We start from the raw sequence: 19304 nt of genomic DNA on the forward strand, positions 1-19304 counted from the left end.
GAAAAATTTTCATGGTATTCCCTGGGTGATAGTGTCATTTTGGAAAACAAAATGGCTCAACACAGAGTGCATCTATCCTTGCGGACCATGGACACCCCAAAATTTGGTTTGTTCATGCTCGGCATGGTGGCATCTACCAGTAGGACAACAGAATGTGTCGCACATCTCACAGCATACGCACATGGTTTTAAGAGCACCAGGTTGACCCCCGGGGTCCCACAGCTCTTCTGTGGCTGTGTGTGTGTGTGTGTAGCAGATGGAGCCCCAAGCTATTGCAGCCTTTCTTCTTAATGGGCTGCATTCCCTTCCCCCACTCCACTCCATCGCATCATAGCTGCTTTCCCTCGTGCTCCCCCCTTCTGCCTCCCTCAGTGTTATGCCCTCTGTTCCACAATTCCTTTTAGGTCTTGCATCTCATGTTTTCTCTCTCTCTCTCTCTCTCTCTCTCTCTCTCTCTCTCTCTCTCTCTCTCTCTCTCTTTTGGTCCCCTTGGGCTTCAACTTCCCTTTCTAAATTGTTTTTGCAGTGGAAGCCATTCAGGCCCTGACAGACATAGGGATCACACTTGTGGTACCTAAGCTGTCACCCTCTCATGTATGCATAGGAGTGGTTGCTCGTCTTTTTGGGGTATTGGAACTCCCAGCAAGGAGTGCTGTGCCAGGTGGCCCGTGCCACAGCTGGGTGGAGCCCACTTGCTGAGGCACTGATTGGAGTGGGTGGTACCAGGGCAGATGATCTGCACATGAAGCTTGCTGACTACCCTTCCGTGACTGTCTCTTCAGATGGGAATGGTTCTCTCTCTGCTCTTACCTTGGTTCCCTCAGCATTCTCCTCCAGGCTACCCCATGGAAGGAGGGCCTGGCCTACTGGCTTGGAGTGAAACCTTTCCCTGTTACTTGGTTTTTTCCAGGCCCAATGGGGAGACTTTCATTGCTACCGAACCGCTTTCTCTTTTTTTTAATTTTTAAGTTAGTACATATCGAAGATAAGTTCGGTGAAGTTGACTTAGTAAGAAGTGAAATGGTTCCCTACTGCTTAAAACTACTTCTGCCAGTCAGTTAACTTCCCTTTGGGCTTAAGAGTTCTTAGCTGATGTGCCGGCGAGCATCACTCCTTACCGGTCCTGAAAAATGACACAGGACATTATCTTCCGCAGGGACCTCCTTCTTCAGTCTGATGACTAAATCAGGAGTAATCCGGCATGGCTCGCTCTCTTTCGGATCCTGATATTGATGTGGCTTGCTTTCTTCCCAACCACACGTCCTCTCGCCCTCCAGAGGAGCAGGAGGAGGAGGAGGAAGAGGTCTACAAGAAGAAGAAGAAGAAGAAGAAGAAGTGTAAGCCTTGGGCTGCTACCCTCCCACCCCCCACTCCTCACCCCCCTTCCTCGGTCATCCCAGGGGGTGTCACCCCTCCCTCTCAATCAGAGCCGAATCTTACATTCACAGATGTCACTCCGTCCTTTACCAGTGACTGACTTTGACTCAGCACAATGACCAATTCTGGCCCATTAGGCGACCATCCATCGTCTTGTGCTACTCTCCTCCAATGGAACTATAAAGATTATTATTGTCAACTTCCAGAACTGTAGTCCCTTCTTTCTCTCTACTCTGTAGCTTGTGTTGCTTTTCAGGAATCTCGTTTTATGGATACTCATTTGCTGACTCTTTGTGGTCCCCCAAGCCATCAGCTAGAACCAGGTTGGCTCTTTGTGAGCCTCTGTCGGTGCCTGTACATTGGTCTGCACAATCATTGTTAATTTCTGTTTCCCTCTTCATACTGTGCTGGAAGCAGTGGCATTTTTTTGGACCCATTTAGACCCTACAGTTATAATATGCAATAATTATCTCCCGCCAGACCTCTCCTAGGCTTCCTGCTCTTCCTGCTGTTATTGCTGTGCTTTGACAGCTACTTGTCCCCTCCCTTCTCGTTGTGACTTTTAATGCCTGTACACTGTGTGGGGTGGTACAGCAATGATCGATGGGCAAGTTTATTGAAGACCTGCTGGCGGGGCTTGATCAGACTCCTCAACACTGGAACCCCCACACACTTTAGTTTGGTATGTGGCACTTGCTTGCTGACTGATCTTTCCATCTGCAGCCTTGTATTCTTCCCCTCTGTCCAGTGGGGAGTTTACGACAATTTGTATGTCAATAACCATTTTCAGATCATCTTATTTTCTCTCCAACATCTCTCTCCTGGATGCACTCCCAGGTGAGCCTTTACTAATGTACTTTGTTGGGAATGATATGTTGCTGCCATAGGACAACATACTCCCTCTTCACAGCAGTGGGCAAAGATCAGGTGCATTTTTGGCTGCCATCATCCTACAGGTGTCCTGGGGAATTTCCCTTAATGATGTTATCCTCACCAGCCCAGAGTCTGTCACTGAGGATTTTGTTCAGTATTTCAGCCAGGCTTCAGTGTCCATCCACTATCTGTCCACATTCTGTCTTCTATATTTTGTTCTCCAGCACCTGAAGCCTAATAACACCCCATTTAGCGAGTGGTAATTCACCAGGGACCTCGCTCGCCGCCCCAAGATAGCTCCTGGACTGGACGAGGTGCGCAACTAAATGCTTCAACACTTATCCGTGGCTAGTCAACATCATATACTTTCTCTTTTTAACTATTTGGAGATAGAGGAAATCGCCTTCCAAATGATGAGAAAGTGTCTGTATTGCAGTTTTGAAATCGAGTAACAACATCTTCAGATGGACAGGTATCATCCAATCAGTTTACTTAATGCCCTCTGAAAGTTATTTGAATGTGTGGTATATTGAAGGCTGTGTTGGATCCTTGAATCCCAAGAACTTTTGTCTTCGGCTCAGGGTGGTTCTCACCCAGGCTACTGTACTGCAGATAATTTAGTCCACTTGCAGTGTGGTATCCGAACATTTTATGCTCAGCATCAACACCTAGTTACAGTCTTCTTACATAAGCGTAAACTTGTGTTACCACATGGTGCCATGATATCCTTGTCACCTTACATGAATGGGGCCTCCATGGCCCACTCCTGATTTTTATTTGGAACTTTATTTCCTATCACAGTTTTCAGATACAGGTTGGCACATCCCATAGCGTCTCCCATCTGCAGGAAAATGGGGTTCTTCAGAGTTGTGTTTGCAGTGTCCCCCTCTTTTTAGTGGCTGTCAGTGCTCTGGCGGCAGCTGCAGGGCCTACAGTGTCCCCGTCTTTGTGCATTTATTTTTGTTTGTGCATGATGGGCATTTCTGAATGCACACTGCAGGAAGCAATACACCGAATGCAATCTTGGGTTGTCACTTGTATCTTCCATTTTTTGGCAGCCAAGACCTGTCTTACGCATTTGTCATTCCCCATCCAAATCTGAATGTTGATGGCCAGTCCATCAATGTGGTGAACTCTTACCAATCTTTGCGATTGGTCTGTGATTCCTGGTTGACATGGTTTCTCCCTCTATGTTGACTAAATCAGACGTGTTGGTTGCACTTCAATGCTCTTTGCTCTTACACCTCAGCAACACCAACTGGGGTGCGGACCAATATGCTCTGATACAGCTGTACATAGTGTTGATCCAGTCCCATGGGAGTCTCACAAATGGCTCGGCATCACCTTCGATGTTGCACATGCTGGACCCAATACACCATTGTGGAGTACAAATGACAATTTGTGCCTTTCGTACTAGCCCCGTGATCAGCCTTCTAGTAGGGGCAGGGGTACCACCATTTCGGGTTCTGCACCAACAGCAACAGTTGATCTCCTTGTGCTATGCATCTGCTGCTCTCCAGAGCACCTGAACTACCATCTCCTCTTTCCAGATACAAAGCTCTGCCACCTGCAACAGTGGTCCAGGTCTGGGTTATGATCACCATCTGCATCTGGTCTCTCTTTCTGAACTCCAGCTTTCTCCTTGCTACATCTTCTCTGGGCCCATTCGCGTGCACCTTGGTGGTGCATCCCTCGTTCACAGTTCTGAAAGACTCGACTTATCCTGAGGCCCTCTGCTGTTAATTCTTCTGCAATTTCAGTACATTTTGGGGTTCTGAAGTAGTCTACACTGATGGCTCGATGGTTGTGAATCACACTGGCTCTGCTTATGTTCATGCAGGATGTAATTAAATCCACTCCATGACATGGTGGGCATCTCTTGTGGTCTTCAGCATTTCCATTCCTGCACTGAGTCATTCCTCCTCTGTAGTGACTCTTTGAGCAGTTTACAAGCTCTTGAACACTGTTACCCTCACCATCCTTTGGTTCTGACTATCCAGATTTCCTATTTTGCCCTTGAACAGTGCTGATGCTTGCCCTCGAACAGTGCTGATGCTTGGTAGTCTGTCTGAACTGTCTGGGGCAAGGGTCATGTTGCATCCTGGGGAGTGAACTCACTGACAGGCTGACCAAATTGGCTACCGGCAAGCTGCCTTTTAAGATCAGTATTCCAGAATTAGACCTACAGCCAGCATTACACTTTCTAGTTCTAAGCATTTGGAAAATGGAATGGCAAACACTGTCTTTGCTGAACAACGTATGAGCAATAATAGAGTCCACAGATTTGCGGAGCTCCTCTATCCAAGCCTTTTTAGAGGACTCCATCGTTCTTTGCTGGCTCTGCATTTGCCATACTTGTCTGACACATAGCAATCTTCTCTATTGTGAAGATCTGCCCCACTATCGTCATGGTGCCCATTTCATGGTTGTCTACATTTTGTTGGACTGTCCTAACCTAGTAGTTGCCCTGGGGTGGACTTTTAATCTTCCTTACTCACTACCTCTGGTGTTAGTGGATGATTCCTCCTCAACTGACCTAGCTTTACAGTTTATTTGTAAAGGGAGTTTTTACTACTGTCTCTAAGGCAGTGCACCTCAGTCTTGTAGGCCCATTGACTGGTTGGCAAGACACTCTGTTGCCTCCTATGCCCCAAATAGGCAGTGGCTGTCCGGACTTAGTGGTCTGCTCCAGCTCTCGCCCTACCCACCCTTTTGCTCTTCTTCCCCCTTCTTGCATGTGCTGTTCGACTTGATGTTCTTCCTCTGTTTTCTTGTGCTTCTCTTACTGTCTCCGTGCCACAAGTCTTTTTCTAGATGATGTTGGATAGGGTGGTGGTGGTGGTGGTGGTGGTGGTGGTGGTGGTGGTATGTCCCTCATTGTACTTTCTGCCTTTAGCACCCTCTGGCTGCTCCCTGGACTTGGCACCTCACCTGCATTTATTCATTTACCTTTTCCTTCTTGGCAGAAGGGACCGATGACCTCATTGTTTGATCCCTTTAATCATTAAACCAGCACCAGGATGAGTTTACATTTCCCCCCTGACCACTGGACTCTCCGGATTTAAACCCTATCAAGAATCTGTATGATTGGACTGTTCATGCCATTGATCCTCAACTGAGAATCATAGTACAACCAGCCTTGGCACTGGGGTTGGCATTGCTCCACAATGCTGTCGGTACCTTCCAGAACGTCGTAGACTCTCTTCCTGTACACCCTGCAGAGGTCTGCATCGTAAAAGGTTATTTTTCAGGCTTATGACAGATGGTCACATTAATGTGACTGGACAGTGAAGAATAAACTAAATTTCAATTATTCTTGTTGTTCATATGCCAAAAACATGTTCTGGGATTTTCAGGACAACATGTGCCAGTCCTAATGTAACAAAAATCAAAATACAAGGGCTGTTCAATAAAGAGTGATCATAATTTTTTATGTTTATAATTTTTCATGCTAAAATTTAATCTTATGATACTCTTTTAGCTTAATGTGCAACAAACATGCCATAGTAGTTTCATTGTTGGGACTCCTGGTTCCTACCTGTGGGAGGCAGGCAACGTCGGACATGTTCAGTATCGCCTACTGTCGCAATGGAGGTAACATGTGAGGAACAATATGCGACTTTGAAATTCTGCTTTCATCTGAACAAATCTTCATCTGAGGCCTAGCCAATGTTACTGGAGGCCTATGGAGAGTCTGTTCTTCCCTACAACACAGCTCGAAGATGGTTTAAAATGTTTAAAGACGAGAGACAATCAATTTCAAAGGAAAGTGGACCAGGTGCTCCAGTTACTCCTCATACGGAAGAAAACATCAACACTGCTGCTGTCATTGTGAGAGAGGATTGACGAATTACCTTAAGATCACTTTCTGAAATACTGAACATTTCATTGAGTGCCACCCACACATTGGTGGTAGAAAAATTACACGACACGTTTCCATGCGCGATGGGTTCCAAGACTGTTGATTCCCAAACAAAAGGTCATTCGCATGCAAGTCTGTAAAAGTTTATGTTAGAGGAAGATCCGGAGTTTCTTTCAAATGTAATCACTGCTAATGAAACTTGGCCACATCATTTTGATCCAGAGAGTAAACAGCAAAGCCAAGTGTGGAAATCTCCTTCATCACCAACCCCCAAAAAAGCAAAAGTGGTTGCTTCTGCTGGGAAAGTTATGGTCATCTCATTCTTTGATATTTGTGGAATGGTTTATCAGCATGTTGTACCTGCACACACATCAGTAACTGGACAATACTACAGGGATGCCCTGAAAACATAGCAAGTTCATACGAGGCGCATAAGACCACATTCCCATGAAGCAGGCTGGATGCTGCATCACGATAATGTGCGGCTGCATATTGCCTATGTTGTTGCTGGATATCTTGCAAAAATCAATGTGAAGTGCATCCCTCACCCTCCCTATAGTCCAGATTTAGTCCATGTGACCTTTTTTTCCTATTCCCTAACATGAAGAAACACCTTCGTGGGAGGCAGTATCAATCATCAGAAGCAGTGGTGAAGGTTGCAGAGGCGATTTATAAGGACATCTCAAAAAATGGTTTCCAGCATGTAATTGAAGACTGGCAGAAATACTGGGACAAGTGCATCACATTCATGGGAGAGTACTTTGAGGAGGACTATCAAAATTATGAGGATGAGTAAAGGTATGTTATTAAAAAAAATTATGATCATTCTTTATTGAACAGCCCTCATAATATGGAGCGTCAGTTTTTTTTAAAATTTCACAGCTATTTCAGTGTTGTCACTTTGTATGCTATATTAAGTGAACCCAGTTGTTAATTAGCTTTCCAGGTGAAGTAAGTCTTTGAGTTGGTTTGCTTTCTGATAATGTATGGGAACAACTCAATGTACAGCATGTGTACATATGAAGAAAATAAAAGAGAAATAGAGATTACTTGAAGAAGAACAACGAGGAGGAGGAACATATGATAAATCAGATTTATCACCTGATGAGTATGAAGGATTAGTACTTGAAACTGATGGAGAGACGGATGGTGATGAAAATGAAATAAGTTTTGAAAAATAGAGATTTCTGCTTTGGAAAAGACAAATCAATGAAATGGGATGAAGAGCCCTCCACCAAGAAGTATAATGACATGACCTCTGAATACTGTTATTCATCTACGAGGTATGTGAGATGCAGCTTATTTGGATTTCAAAAGGATTTGATAGTTCTTTAAAGTGTGCCAAAAGAGAACAAGATGTGATACTTTTTTCATATATGCATTTTAGTAATGAAATAGATGACAGCACAGGAAAGGAAAAGAAGCCTGAAATTATCACTGTGTAAAATTCCACAAAAACAGGAGTAGATACATTGGATAAAATGTACACCATCTACTCCACACCAAAAAAAAAACAGAATGCTGGCTCTGTGCAATATTTTTCCATATCCTGGATATTTCTGGAATAAATGCTCAAATAATACTTACCGGAAATAATGAGAACGATCACATGGCCATTATATTGTCCCTATGACAAATAGGAGCTAATACCACCAGTTATACACAAGAGAGCAGTGACGACATCCTTATCCAAATCCATTGAAAAGGAGGTGGCCAAAATGATAACACAAGAAAATGAAAACCAAGGATTTTCAGCAAAAAGAGCAAGGCTTGCAAACAGGAATGTGGATGATGAAAGAAACAAGAAGGGAGAATGTACAGAGTACGCTAGAAATAACAAAGTTTTGTGTGAAGTACATAAAAAAAGTCTGTCGTGTAGTTTCAATATGTAATGAAATTTTCAATGAAGAGCATGTTTCTGATACTGAATGAAACATAAAATATTGTAGAAAATTTTAAACTTGACAGAAGTAAGAGATACATATCATATATCAGTTTAACATGGAAAGAAAGAAATATTAGTTTTTTATTACTATGTGTAATGTTAATGTTTAAATTACTATTATCAATGTGTATAATGTGTATAAATGAGTGGAAAAGTTTGAGACTTCAATACAATAACGTGAAAAATAGATTTTTTCATTATAACAGTATTCAGACTCTTAAACATTGGATCGCTTTCATCACCCTGCAACAGTACTGATAATGAAATGCAGTGCTACAGTCCTTAAAGTTTAAGGGACAACAGAGGACCCATAATGAAGATAATTCAATTTAACACTTTAGATAAAAATTGTGTACTTAAATACAGTTTTTGTGTAAGACTTGTCATTTTATTTACAACATTTCCTGCCCCTCACTGGCATCCTTTCCTGTTCTTTGCTCTAGGACCAGAAGCCAGAAACTTCCAAAAGTGTTAACTGTACTTGTTGCAACAGTTTGGGAATAATCTCGGAGACAGAGATTAAGGAAAGGCACATTTCTAGTTCACTTTAATGCACACTGCGATCTTGTTCCAGATACACATTCATGTACTTGTATTGATGCTCTGTGATTACTGCCTACACATAATATGAGAAAGGAAAGTGAATCAGCTTCAAAAAAGAAAACCAAGACCAGTTCCACCTATACATCAGATGCACTGAGATTGCTGCCCTGAAAAAAATTATACCGCATTTCTGTAAAGGCATTCCCTTACTCCAGAACAACCAAAAGAGGTGTTGTCTTAGCTGCAATGTTTATTTTAACAGTTAATTTTCCTTATCTGTTGTTGTTATGAAGGTGACTGTTGTCCACCAGCTGAAGCTGTTAAGGCTAAATTTTGTTGCCTCTAAAACTGACAAAATTACCAATGCCACCACATTCATTGGAACAAAAGGTTAGAGGATCTTACTCCTGTACTATAGTGCAGACTGTTCCAGCTTGAATGTCAGTGTATGCCATGCTGCCTGTGGGCATTGGCATGCAGAGGTGGGGAAACAGTGTAAGCATGGGCAGTCAGGCAGCCAGACTATAGCCTACACTATACTGCCTAGGTTGAGTGACCCCAGCCATGGGAGGCTAACAGTCTTGTGCATGCCAAGAGGCAGGCATTAGTACCACCTGGCAGGCAGCATGTACAGTTGTGCCTGCCCACAGTCATTTGAGGTTGTGTATGCCCAGTGAGACACTATTGAAACGACTTGCCATAGTGCTATGAGACAACGGTTTTGGGAGACAGTGATAATGAAAGAATCGACCAAAGCTGCTACCTGCCCAGAACTGATACCAGATGCCTGATGCCAGAACTAAATGCAATTTTTCAGCCGTGATGTTCCCCTGCTCAAAGTCTTTGACACAGGTGTCATGCGAAGGGTACACTTGTGAGCCAACTTGCACAAAGGTCCCTTTGTGAAGTTAGTTGCAAAAGATTTGTGACAATGTTAGACATCCTTTTGGTGTTTGCTAGACAGTTTAGTTGTATGAGCCTTTTATCCTTATGGACTGTGGCAAACAGTAGATGACTTATCTTGATCATCTTTGAATACCAGTTGTATTTTCTACATAGTGAAGTTACACATTGGCATTTGCTATCTTGCACTGTGACTGGCCAGCTTTTGTTATTCTGAGTGCTTCTGGTTGCTGGTAAATTGTATTAATGAGTAATCATCTTGTGGTGCAGTTCTTCTTGTTACGAAAATGGGATGAGAAATTCCGCCTTATGCAAGACACCTTTTTTCCTGTTTTGTTTCACCCATACATGTTTCAGCAGTTTTGTGCTATTATTAGTGGGTTTAATTTTTATTTTTAACTGTAAAATTGATGTTACATATTAATATTTGTATTGTTTATAGCCATATGTCAAAGTTCCATTTTAGCTTAATTGGTGAAAAGTGGATGTATGCATTATTTAAAGTACCTTACATGATGCTATTGTCCATTTATTTTGGTAGCTATTCTGCTACACAGTATACAACTTGTCATCTGCAAAATTGAAACGTATTTTATTTTTCTGTTTGATAAACTTTTACGAATGGAAATGAGTCAGTATCTCGCTTTTTGTGTGTAAGTTACAGTTTTGAAGTTGTGGTGCATTCTCCTATGTTGTTGGTGAGGGAAATAGGCTTACTTCATGACCTGTGGTGCTTGGTACTACACTTTTTCAATTTCTCAGAACATAGGCAGAGTTTTCACTGCCACTACGTGTTGTTGTGGCTGTGTGGTATCCATATGTTTCGTAGTAGTGTGTTTTGGCTGGGTGACGCATGTGAGTTTGAATTGTATTTGGCGTCAGTGGTTTTTGTGTGTGTGTGTGTGTGTGTGTGTGGTTTTTTTTTTTAGAAGTGGGGCAGAGAGAGAGAGAGAGAGAGAGAGAGAGAGAGAGAGAGAGAGAGAGAGAGAGATTCTTCCATGAGAAGTTTTGGTGTAGGTGTTGTTTGTATAGTTCTATTGTGTTGAAGAACGTTTTGTTGCGCAGTGATGTGTATTCATTGAGTTCTTTCCTTGGGCTATTGATTTTTTGTGGGATAGAGGTGGCAGAGGAAATCACATGTGACACTTTACATATAAAGCCTGCACATTGCTTATTCAGTTCCAGTGACTACTTACAAACTTATATCTATTCAGTTACCATGCACTATATCTATAGATAATACCAGCATTTTCCTTTTGCAGAAAAGATTTTGGCATTTATGGAACAGATTTGGTATGCTAACAAGATCAGTCTCCTTTAATTTTTCAAGTAATATTTCCTCATCTGCATATATTCAGGAATAATGGAAGAATGTGGCATGTTGCATTTCATTACCATTAGTGCCATACTGGACCTTACCTCTGACTGTTCATTGGGTTGCTTATTTGCAGATGTGAACTAATTTCATGCAACAATATGGAGTGCACGTTTTGACACACCAGCCCCCTAGTGCACCGTCTTCTGAAATCCCATGGGCACTTACTCATAACTCTGTCCCCCCCCCTTCCTCTCAGACCGCCTAAGCCTAGCCACAATGCGTGCATGCGCGCGCACACACACACACACACACACACACACACACACACACACACACACACACACACACACACCATTGTGAAGTAATGTCTTTTGAGGAATTTGCACTGTTTTTAACAAATTAGCATTGTATTAGAGATGGTGAAGGCTAGTGTCACCATTTGGCCATACCGATTTACATTTTTCCATTGTTGCTACTATAAGGCCGTGAGTAGGGACCTGGAAAATTGCTATTGGGGGGATAGATGCAAATATAGATGCCATTTCTGACTTAAAATGTGAAAATGCGAATTTTGTTGCGAATTGTATTCAGATGAACTCTCGAATCACAAGTGGTTCAAAATAGCATTGTTTTATGCATATAGACATCAAAAATGTAAACAATTACTGGTTACTGGTATTGTACTAATTCTAGTGCATTCCAGTTTGGAAAGTTGTGTATAAGAACATTGTTGCAAAATAAAGAGCATACCTATACATGAATGCAATGACGTATCAGTGCATTTGTTAAATTATGCTCTAGTGCCATGTCAAACAGTGGGTGTTTGAATGATGTGCCATATATGGCTTGGGACCTAGCATTTTAGAACAAAACACATACATTTGTCTTTGAGCTAAAGCTGGTGTTACTTGAAACTGCGCGCACTTTAGCATTGGGAGTCAGGGAAGATGGCGAACACCATGTCATTGACTGTCGCTTGGTCACCAGATCATATCTGTAGCACCAGGTCTCACCTCTTGTAATGGCAGTTTCCAAATGCTGCGGATTCCTGTCAGGTATTTGGATGAAATCTCCAGATTCTCCATCTGAATTTGCATCTGCTCATCTCTCATACAAACGGGGCACAAATCTCCTGCTTTTTCGACTATTCGTGAACAATAATGCTTACATCATCTTTGCTTATCTTCAACTCTTCTGTTAGCATCATCCACAAGTGTACATAACATTCGTTTGATGTTGTCTGGGTTGTGCTTGTTGATGGTTGGCCAGATTGCAGCTCATCCTCGACACCTTCCTTTCTGTCTCTAAAGTGTTTAACCAACACACACACACACACAGTAATAGATATTAATTAGCTGATGATTATGATTACATACATATGCTCAAATGAATAAAAGTTACTGGTTAAGCTTTTGCATAAAAAATTAGAAACTCTGTAATTTGCTTCCTCTATCTTGTTCACATTCATTATGTAACTTGTTGTTGTCTTTAAACAGAGGCAAGTGAACCAGCGACTGGGTTCAGGTCCAGGAGATGGTGAAGCCATAAAAATGCACCCCTTTTTCCGGCATATCAATTGGCTTGATGTGCTTGCACGGAAATTGGAACCACCATTCAAGCCTTCTTTGGTTTGTATCGCTGCCCTAGTGCTTTTAACATTATACCCTTATAGCTTGTACATATTATGCAATATACCGGGCGGTTATAATTAAAGTGCAGATACTCACAAACGTCCAATGTGGGCTGTAATTATGATATGACAACAAAACTTGGTATATAGTCTAATGTGTTAATGTGAAATCGATTTACACTGGATAAAATTAGTTCCAGTTTTGGACACAAGGTGCAAATCTGACACTGAATGTAGGAAATATTAACAGAAATGTTTACGTATCTCGTGGATTAGGAACAGGAAGTGGACAGAAAAAGTCAGACAAGTGAAAAAGATATAGCGTTGATTTCATTATTAACTGCCGCTCACACCATCTGTTCAATATGAGTATTGGAAATATCGTCAAGGTGCTGTACAGTGCCAGGTTTGCACCTGTTAGCCAAAATTGGAACTAACGACCCGGTACATTAGACATAAGCATTGAAGCATGGTTCCAGTATACAGGCAGTTAGCATGAACAGTATGACTCAACGTAAACAAAAAAATAACCTGGAACATCTTGTCACAGCAATGGGCTGGTTTAAAAGTAGTAAAATCTCTTCCTTTTGTGTAGTTTGGATGTCGGTCCTTATGTAGCCATGTTTTGTAAATCCATCATGTTTGCAGAATATGTCAGACCACAAATGTACCATGAGGTGAGCAGATAGAGAGGAAAGAAAGTAAAGATTATTGAACCTGTGCAAGGAGTTGGAAAATGCTTGTTTTTAGGTAGTTCCGAAATAGAGCCTACAATTGTGGCTCGACTGTGGCTCCACCCCTCCACACCCCCACTCCTCCAAACACACACACTGAAATATAACTTTCTATTTATATTACTTGAAAGAATGTTAAATCTTGTTAAATAGAGAGAATATTTTATAAATGATATGACTTCTATTAACAGTAAATACTAACTTTTATAAGTTCATTAGCAACATGAGATTTACCTTTTGTGTAGTTCCTGTAGTGAAGTTCTGCAAGAAGTCATTCAGCAGTAAATATATCGTTTTTTGGTTTGTATGATGGCTAGCTTTTAAAGAGCAGGGTAAAACTTTACAAAGAAAAGTATTTTTTCTTATTAGTGTCCAGAAGTGGTGTCAACTAATGATGAAATATAGAATATTTGAGACTCTGGAAATCTAACTTCTAAATAATTTTGTGAAACTGCTCCCCCCCCCCCCTTTTTTATATTACAATAATTCAGGTTATTATTTAGAAAAATTATTTCATACATTTAAAAGTTTCATGGCAGACATCTGCAAAGAAAACACAAAGGAATTTGCCAGCTTACAGCAAAAATTAGTTATCGTTAATAAAGTTTAATATTTCCTGTTTAGAAATTAGAATGCTCATCAGCAGAGCAAATCATTGTGGGAAATAATAATATCGCAGTAATTGTGATGAATAATACGTCATAAGACAAAAATAATAATTATAATATTAAGAAATAGAGCTCACTAGAACTAAAATGTCTAACAAGATAGAATCTGATAGTTCGAGAGGCTGACAGAAAAGCGCTAGAACAATAGAGTGTGCAAAATCGGTAGCACATCGTAATTTATAGTAGTAACAGAGATGTTAATGCCGCGCTGATCACAGTAAGCTTGACATTAACACTAGACAATCAGCATTATATGATCACTGCAGTTAATGCAAAATATATCTTTCGTTCGACATTAATAATTAATTATTTCTACCGAGTCATGGGAGGCGTTATTTCTGTCTGCTGATGAGCATTCTAATTTCTAAAAAAAAAACAAACACACACACACACACACACACACGAGTGAGGGTACAAATTATTAGTAGTTTGTCTTTGCAAAACCTTAAAGGCTTTTTTCTTCCATAATGACATCTGTGTTCTTCGTTTGGCTGTATGTAAGCTTTCAAAAATGATTGTTCTGTTGAAAAACAGAAGCATTTTCCCACCAGTTAAGTGACCGAGTCTTCGATATAAGGTGTTTCTGGGCGTAATTTTACTTTTCCCACCCAATTTGAAGATTAACAAAACTGCAGACTACTAATTTTGACTATTTGTGGGCATTCATAGCCCTAAGACACATGATTAACGATGCTACAGATAGAACCAACCGTACGGCAACTAGATTGGAACATTAGGGGAAGGATTTCAGCATCATCGAAAAATGTTTCAGATTTTGTTTTCCAATCGCTGTAGTGCAGAAGACAGGTGCTGTAGGCCATAATCACAGATGGCCGTGAGTGGAAACAGACTAAAATTTTGACCACCACAGGGGAAGGAGCTTATTTCAAAAGAAGAAAAGAAAACAATGGACGATGCACATCACAAAGCATTCATGTATGGCTACTGTGCAATTGCTTGTTGAAGTTGTTAACGACATACTTCAGGTCCGGCCTTTAACAATATTCAGTGTAACTAAAGTTCAAAACATCCGCCGCCTAAGTTGCCATGTTAAAACTGTCCACATTATACTACCTTTGATCTTTAGCTGGCAAACAAACCTACATGTTTCTTTCTGGTAAATAGCTAGGTGCCATGGCTGAGTACTATGTTGCCTTACGCAACGTGTATCTTATACCATTCAGCCGTCCACAATTGACATGGCACATTGATACGTGGTTACGTCCATGCACTTTTTTTGCAAGTAGATTCTTGTCAACATTATCTTTCTAAATTGGGCTTTCTCAGTAATTGCTTACATTTTCAATATTCTACACAGAAATAAAGCTGTTTCAAACTCTCTCTAATGTATAGCCCATCTTGATACAATTTGCTACGAAACAGCGTGTGTTAAATAATTTCACATTTTTACATTTTTAGGCAGGATTCACATCTATTTCTCATTTGTTGCAAAGTGCGGATTTTTCTGGCTCCTGGTTATACGTATGTTGTTATATGTAGAAGAACGAGATTTTCACCCTGCAGCGGAGTGTGCGCTGATATGAAACTTCCTGGCAGATTAAAACTGTGTGCCGGACTGAGACTCGAACTCGGGACCTTTGCCTTTCGCGGGCAAGTGCTCTACCATTGGCCAACTGAAAAATATTGTGTTACTAGTAGATTTCATGGCAGCGTTGATTCATAGTTCCCTTTTATGCTCTCTAACTTGCTTTGTTAGTGTGTTTCAGTAGCTGCATTCACGGAACCAGTATTTATACTTGAGCTACTGACAAAGGTCACACAGATAAAAGATTTGACAAATGTTATTCTGAAAGTGTCAGTACTCTGGAAAGGTTCAAGAGATTAATGATTTAATATATTTGCATTGTTCAAATCTCAAAGTTAATGACACATTGTCGGCTTAATTGCACCCATGAAAATATTTTTATAATAGTGTACCGTTCGGCTCAAGACAATGTCACAATGCACATTTTACGCTCTGTGGCATTTCTGTTCTGTTTACCGTATTTACTCGAATCTAAGCCGCACTCGAATCTAAGCCACACCTGAAAAATGAGACTCGAAATAAAGGAAAAAAAATTTCCCGAATCTAAGCCGCACCTGAAATTTGAGACTCGAAATTCAAGGGGAGAGAAAAGTTTTAGGCCGCACCTCCAAATCGAAACAAAGTTGGTCCATTGTAATATGAGACACAATTTAGGTCGAATGAATGACGATACAGCTACAGTAGTTTGGTTCGAGTCGTAAGCTTAGCAGTTAAGCTTTACCACATAGCCATTGCTATGCGTCAGGCGCTCCGTCCGTATTTATACGGATACCCTTCCTTTTTCACGTGCTTCGTCTGGTTTGAATCAATTGCTTATTTTGCTTTGATCTGATAAATGCCGTTTTCTTTGTTATAGGTGTTTGTGTCACTCTTTAGCTGAAAACGCATTACTGCACTGTGTCATGCATTGTTTGTCGGATTCTGATAGTGCCTGTTTACGGCCTGTCGCGGGTCGCGGCATGGCTTGCTTTTGTGCGCGCTACCGCCGCGTACAACTTAAAAAAAAAAAAAAAAAATTTTTGTTATTTACACTGCTGCTTTCTTTGATAATGATCAACAAGAATCAAATAATAGACTGCGTATGATAGAACATGTTCTGAACGAGAGTTAGGCGAAAATTTTTCTCCGTTTGAAAATCTTTGCGGCCGCTTCTTTATTACATCAAATTCTGCACAGAAATTAGAGTCATCTTAGATTTAAAAGTCTAGTCACTTGCCGTGCTTCATTTCTGGCAGTATCACTATTAGGCATAAGAATAATACGAATATAAACATGACACGATACGTATATTCTTCCGCGTTTGCTGTTGTCTCACTCTAGTTTCGTAGTTTATTATGCAGACAGGATTTAAATGAGATAGCAGCAAACACGAAAGAATACATGGCAAAATGTTTATATTCGTATTATTCTTATGGTGAAGAGAATACTGTATGTGATTCAAATTTCATCAGGTTCCTATTAGCAACCATCTCTTCTCACAGATAGGAAAAAATTCAGAACGTAGAGTTGGCCATATTGACAAACATCCCAAACAGTCTTGCCAGTCAGATTTTCGTAGTACACTGAAATTGTGCTACATTCGAAGATGAACAATACGGAATTTGTATTTACTTCGTTGGATAATGTATGAAAATGCAGTGGTCGAAACTCGCGGCGGAGAAAAAAAGCTCGTCTTCCACTTTATTTAAAAAAATTTATTTACTGATGCAGAGGTTTTGGCGCCAGTATTTATCTTTGTGCCTACAAAGCATGCCTGCGTAGCGCTACATATATTTGACGGCAGAAGTTAGTTGTGGCGGCACGTACGAACATTTTTCATAACTTCCACTTGCTTTGCACTCGATTCTAAGCCGCAGGCGGTTTTTTGGATTACGAAAACCGGAAAAATAGTGCGGCTTAGATTTGAGTAAATACTGTATTCTTCTCAGCAGGGGATAGTTTGATTGAAAACAAAACATAATGCAATATTTTTACCCGTCACAAACTATTGACTATATTTGGTAGAAAATTACACTAGTTTTCAAATGAGACGTGTGTTCCCACAACCTTCCCCCCCCCCCCCCCCCCCCCACACCTCCTCCTCCCCCCCCCCCTCCCCCCACCCCGTCTAGACTAGTAAAGCTCCATAGTATAATTATCTCAAGTTATTCAAGGAAATTGTAGTAAACAAGTAGCAGCTTCATATGCATTCCATGGTGAATGTAGACTGCCACATGTATTTTGTAAAAGAATCTACTGTGGATAACAGAAGTGTAGAAAGTTAAAATTCATGAATAGTACAACAGAGGAAGGAGGAGACTGCTTAGAGAAAGATGTGAGTGTAGAATGACTGAAAGGAGGACAGGAGTGAAGGAGTATGTTAGTCAAGGACTAGAGTAAATTGACTTGTTTTTTGGATTGGTTTAGATTTGCCAAATGACATTTTCTTGGTTTATCACAATTTAGTTATTTATCAAAATATTGAACTAAAATTTTGCAGATAAGTCTGTTGTTTATAGCAAGGTTACATCCTGTTTTCTTAAAGCACACTGTGGCTGAAATTTTTAATTTCCTTTTAAATATTTGGCATCTGGTTATTACATGAACTGTTGTTTCCCCTTAAAGTTTTGACAATTGAAATTGAATATCTCTTATTTTGTCTTCTTGTTTCTGATAATTTTGTTTCCTTTTTGAAGCTTCCATGTTCTTAAAATTGTTTTTCTTCACATTCAATTCTCCACTATTGGTGTTTCCTTGCTCTTCTCAGAGGATTACCATTTCCTACAGTGTGTGTCAGTTCCTCATCTGTTTAGCCTCATTTTTCTAAATTCAGTTCTCCCAGAGTATTGTTGAAAAAGTCTGGATTACTTTTATTTTTAATCTATCAGGTTTTTTTATTTTTGCAATTTGTATATTATTTATTGTGGGCCCCAAATATTTTCCAACTCGTAAAAGTATGTCCTGAAAACTCATAAAAGCTTTGTAAATAAAACAAATGTCATTAACACATTATACATTTGTATTCTTTATGTCTACATATTTGCAGCCTTCTGCCACTAGAGTGCTCTGAATTGTAGCGTGTAACATGGCGGTGCGTAACATAACTGTCTGTGCTTGAGAAGCAGCAGGCTGTTATTGAGTTTGAAGAGATAGTTCATACATGGAGCACCCTCTTGTTTAGCATGACTATGCCAGATCACACGAGTGCTCTGACATCTGCAATAATCCGATGCCGTGGGTTCACTGTCGTACCATCATCAATCATGCTCCATACAATTCTGACTTTGCCCTGTCCAACTTTCATCTGATTTCAAGACTTAAAGAACATCAAGAACATCATTTTGATAGTGTTGAAGCATTGCAAGCAGAGGTGAGATTGTGGCTCGATCAACAGTCAAACATTCTACAATAATAGTGTCAACAAACTGGACTGTAATTGGGAGAAATGTGTTCATTGGCATTGTGACCATGTTGAGAAATAAATGTGTAGACAAGAAGAATACAGATGTATAATGTTAACAATGTTTGTTTTATTTAAAAAGCTTTAAGGGACTTGTATGTGAATAACGGTCAAAAAATCATTTTTTAAATTTAAGTCTTAAAAAATTCTCTATAGTTTCCAGAATGAGAAAGTTTACTTCCAGGAAAATGAACCACAGAAAGTATCAAAATTAGAGGAATTTAAAAGTGGATGCACGTACCACAACATCCTCGTGGCACGAAGCCAGCTCTGTTAAAAATAAAGTTCTGCTCTCATTTGTTTCATTTTTATGACTTTTTAGTCCGTTAAGTTGGCTAACTTGTGAAAGCTTTACAATTGATCATCTTTTGTTTATACAGAGAGTTTAGTCACTGCTTACTGTTGTTTTGGTGTGAATATTTGATGTATAGCGAAGTAATTGTGTGCATGAGTTTCTTCTTCTTCT

The 19304-nt window shown here is 40.4% G+C and overlaps 1 protein-coding gene across 1 annotated transcript in view; it reads left to right on the plus strand.

The window, feature by feature from the left end:
* LOC126486056 (ribosomal protein S6 kinase beta-1) overlaps window positions 1–19304 on the plus strand; it is a 168837-nt gene that overhangs the window by 105720 nt on the left and 43813 nt on the right. Inside the window, exon 9 of the mRNA XM_050108921.1 lies at window positions 12318–12449. Within this exon, the coding sequence (XP_049964878.1) occupies window positions 12318–12449 (132 nt within the window). The remainder of the gene's footprint in view (window positions 1–12317; window positions 12450–19304) is intronic.

Source organism: Schistocerca serialis, chromosome 1 (genome assembly GCF_023864345.2).
Source record: "Schistocerca serialis cubense isolate TAMUIC-IGC-003099 chromosome 1, iqSchSeri2.2, whole genome shotgun sequence".
NCBI lineage: Eukaryota > Metazoa > Arthropoda > Insecta > Orthoptera > Acrididae > Schistocerca > Schistocerca serialis.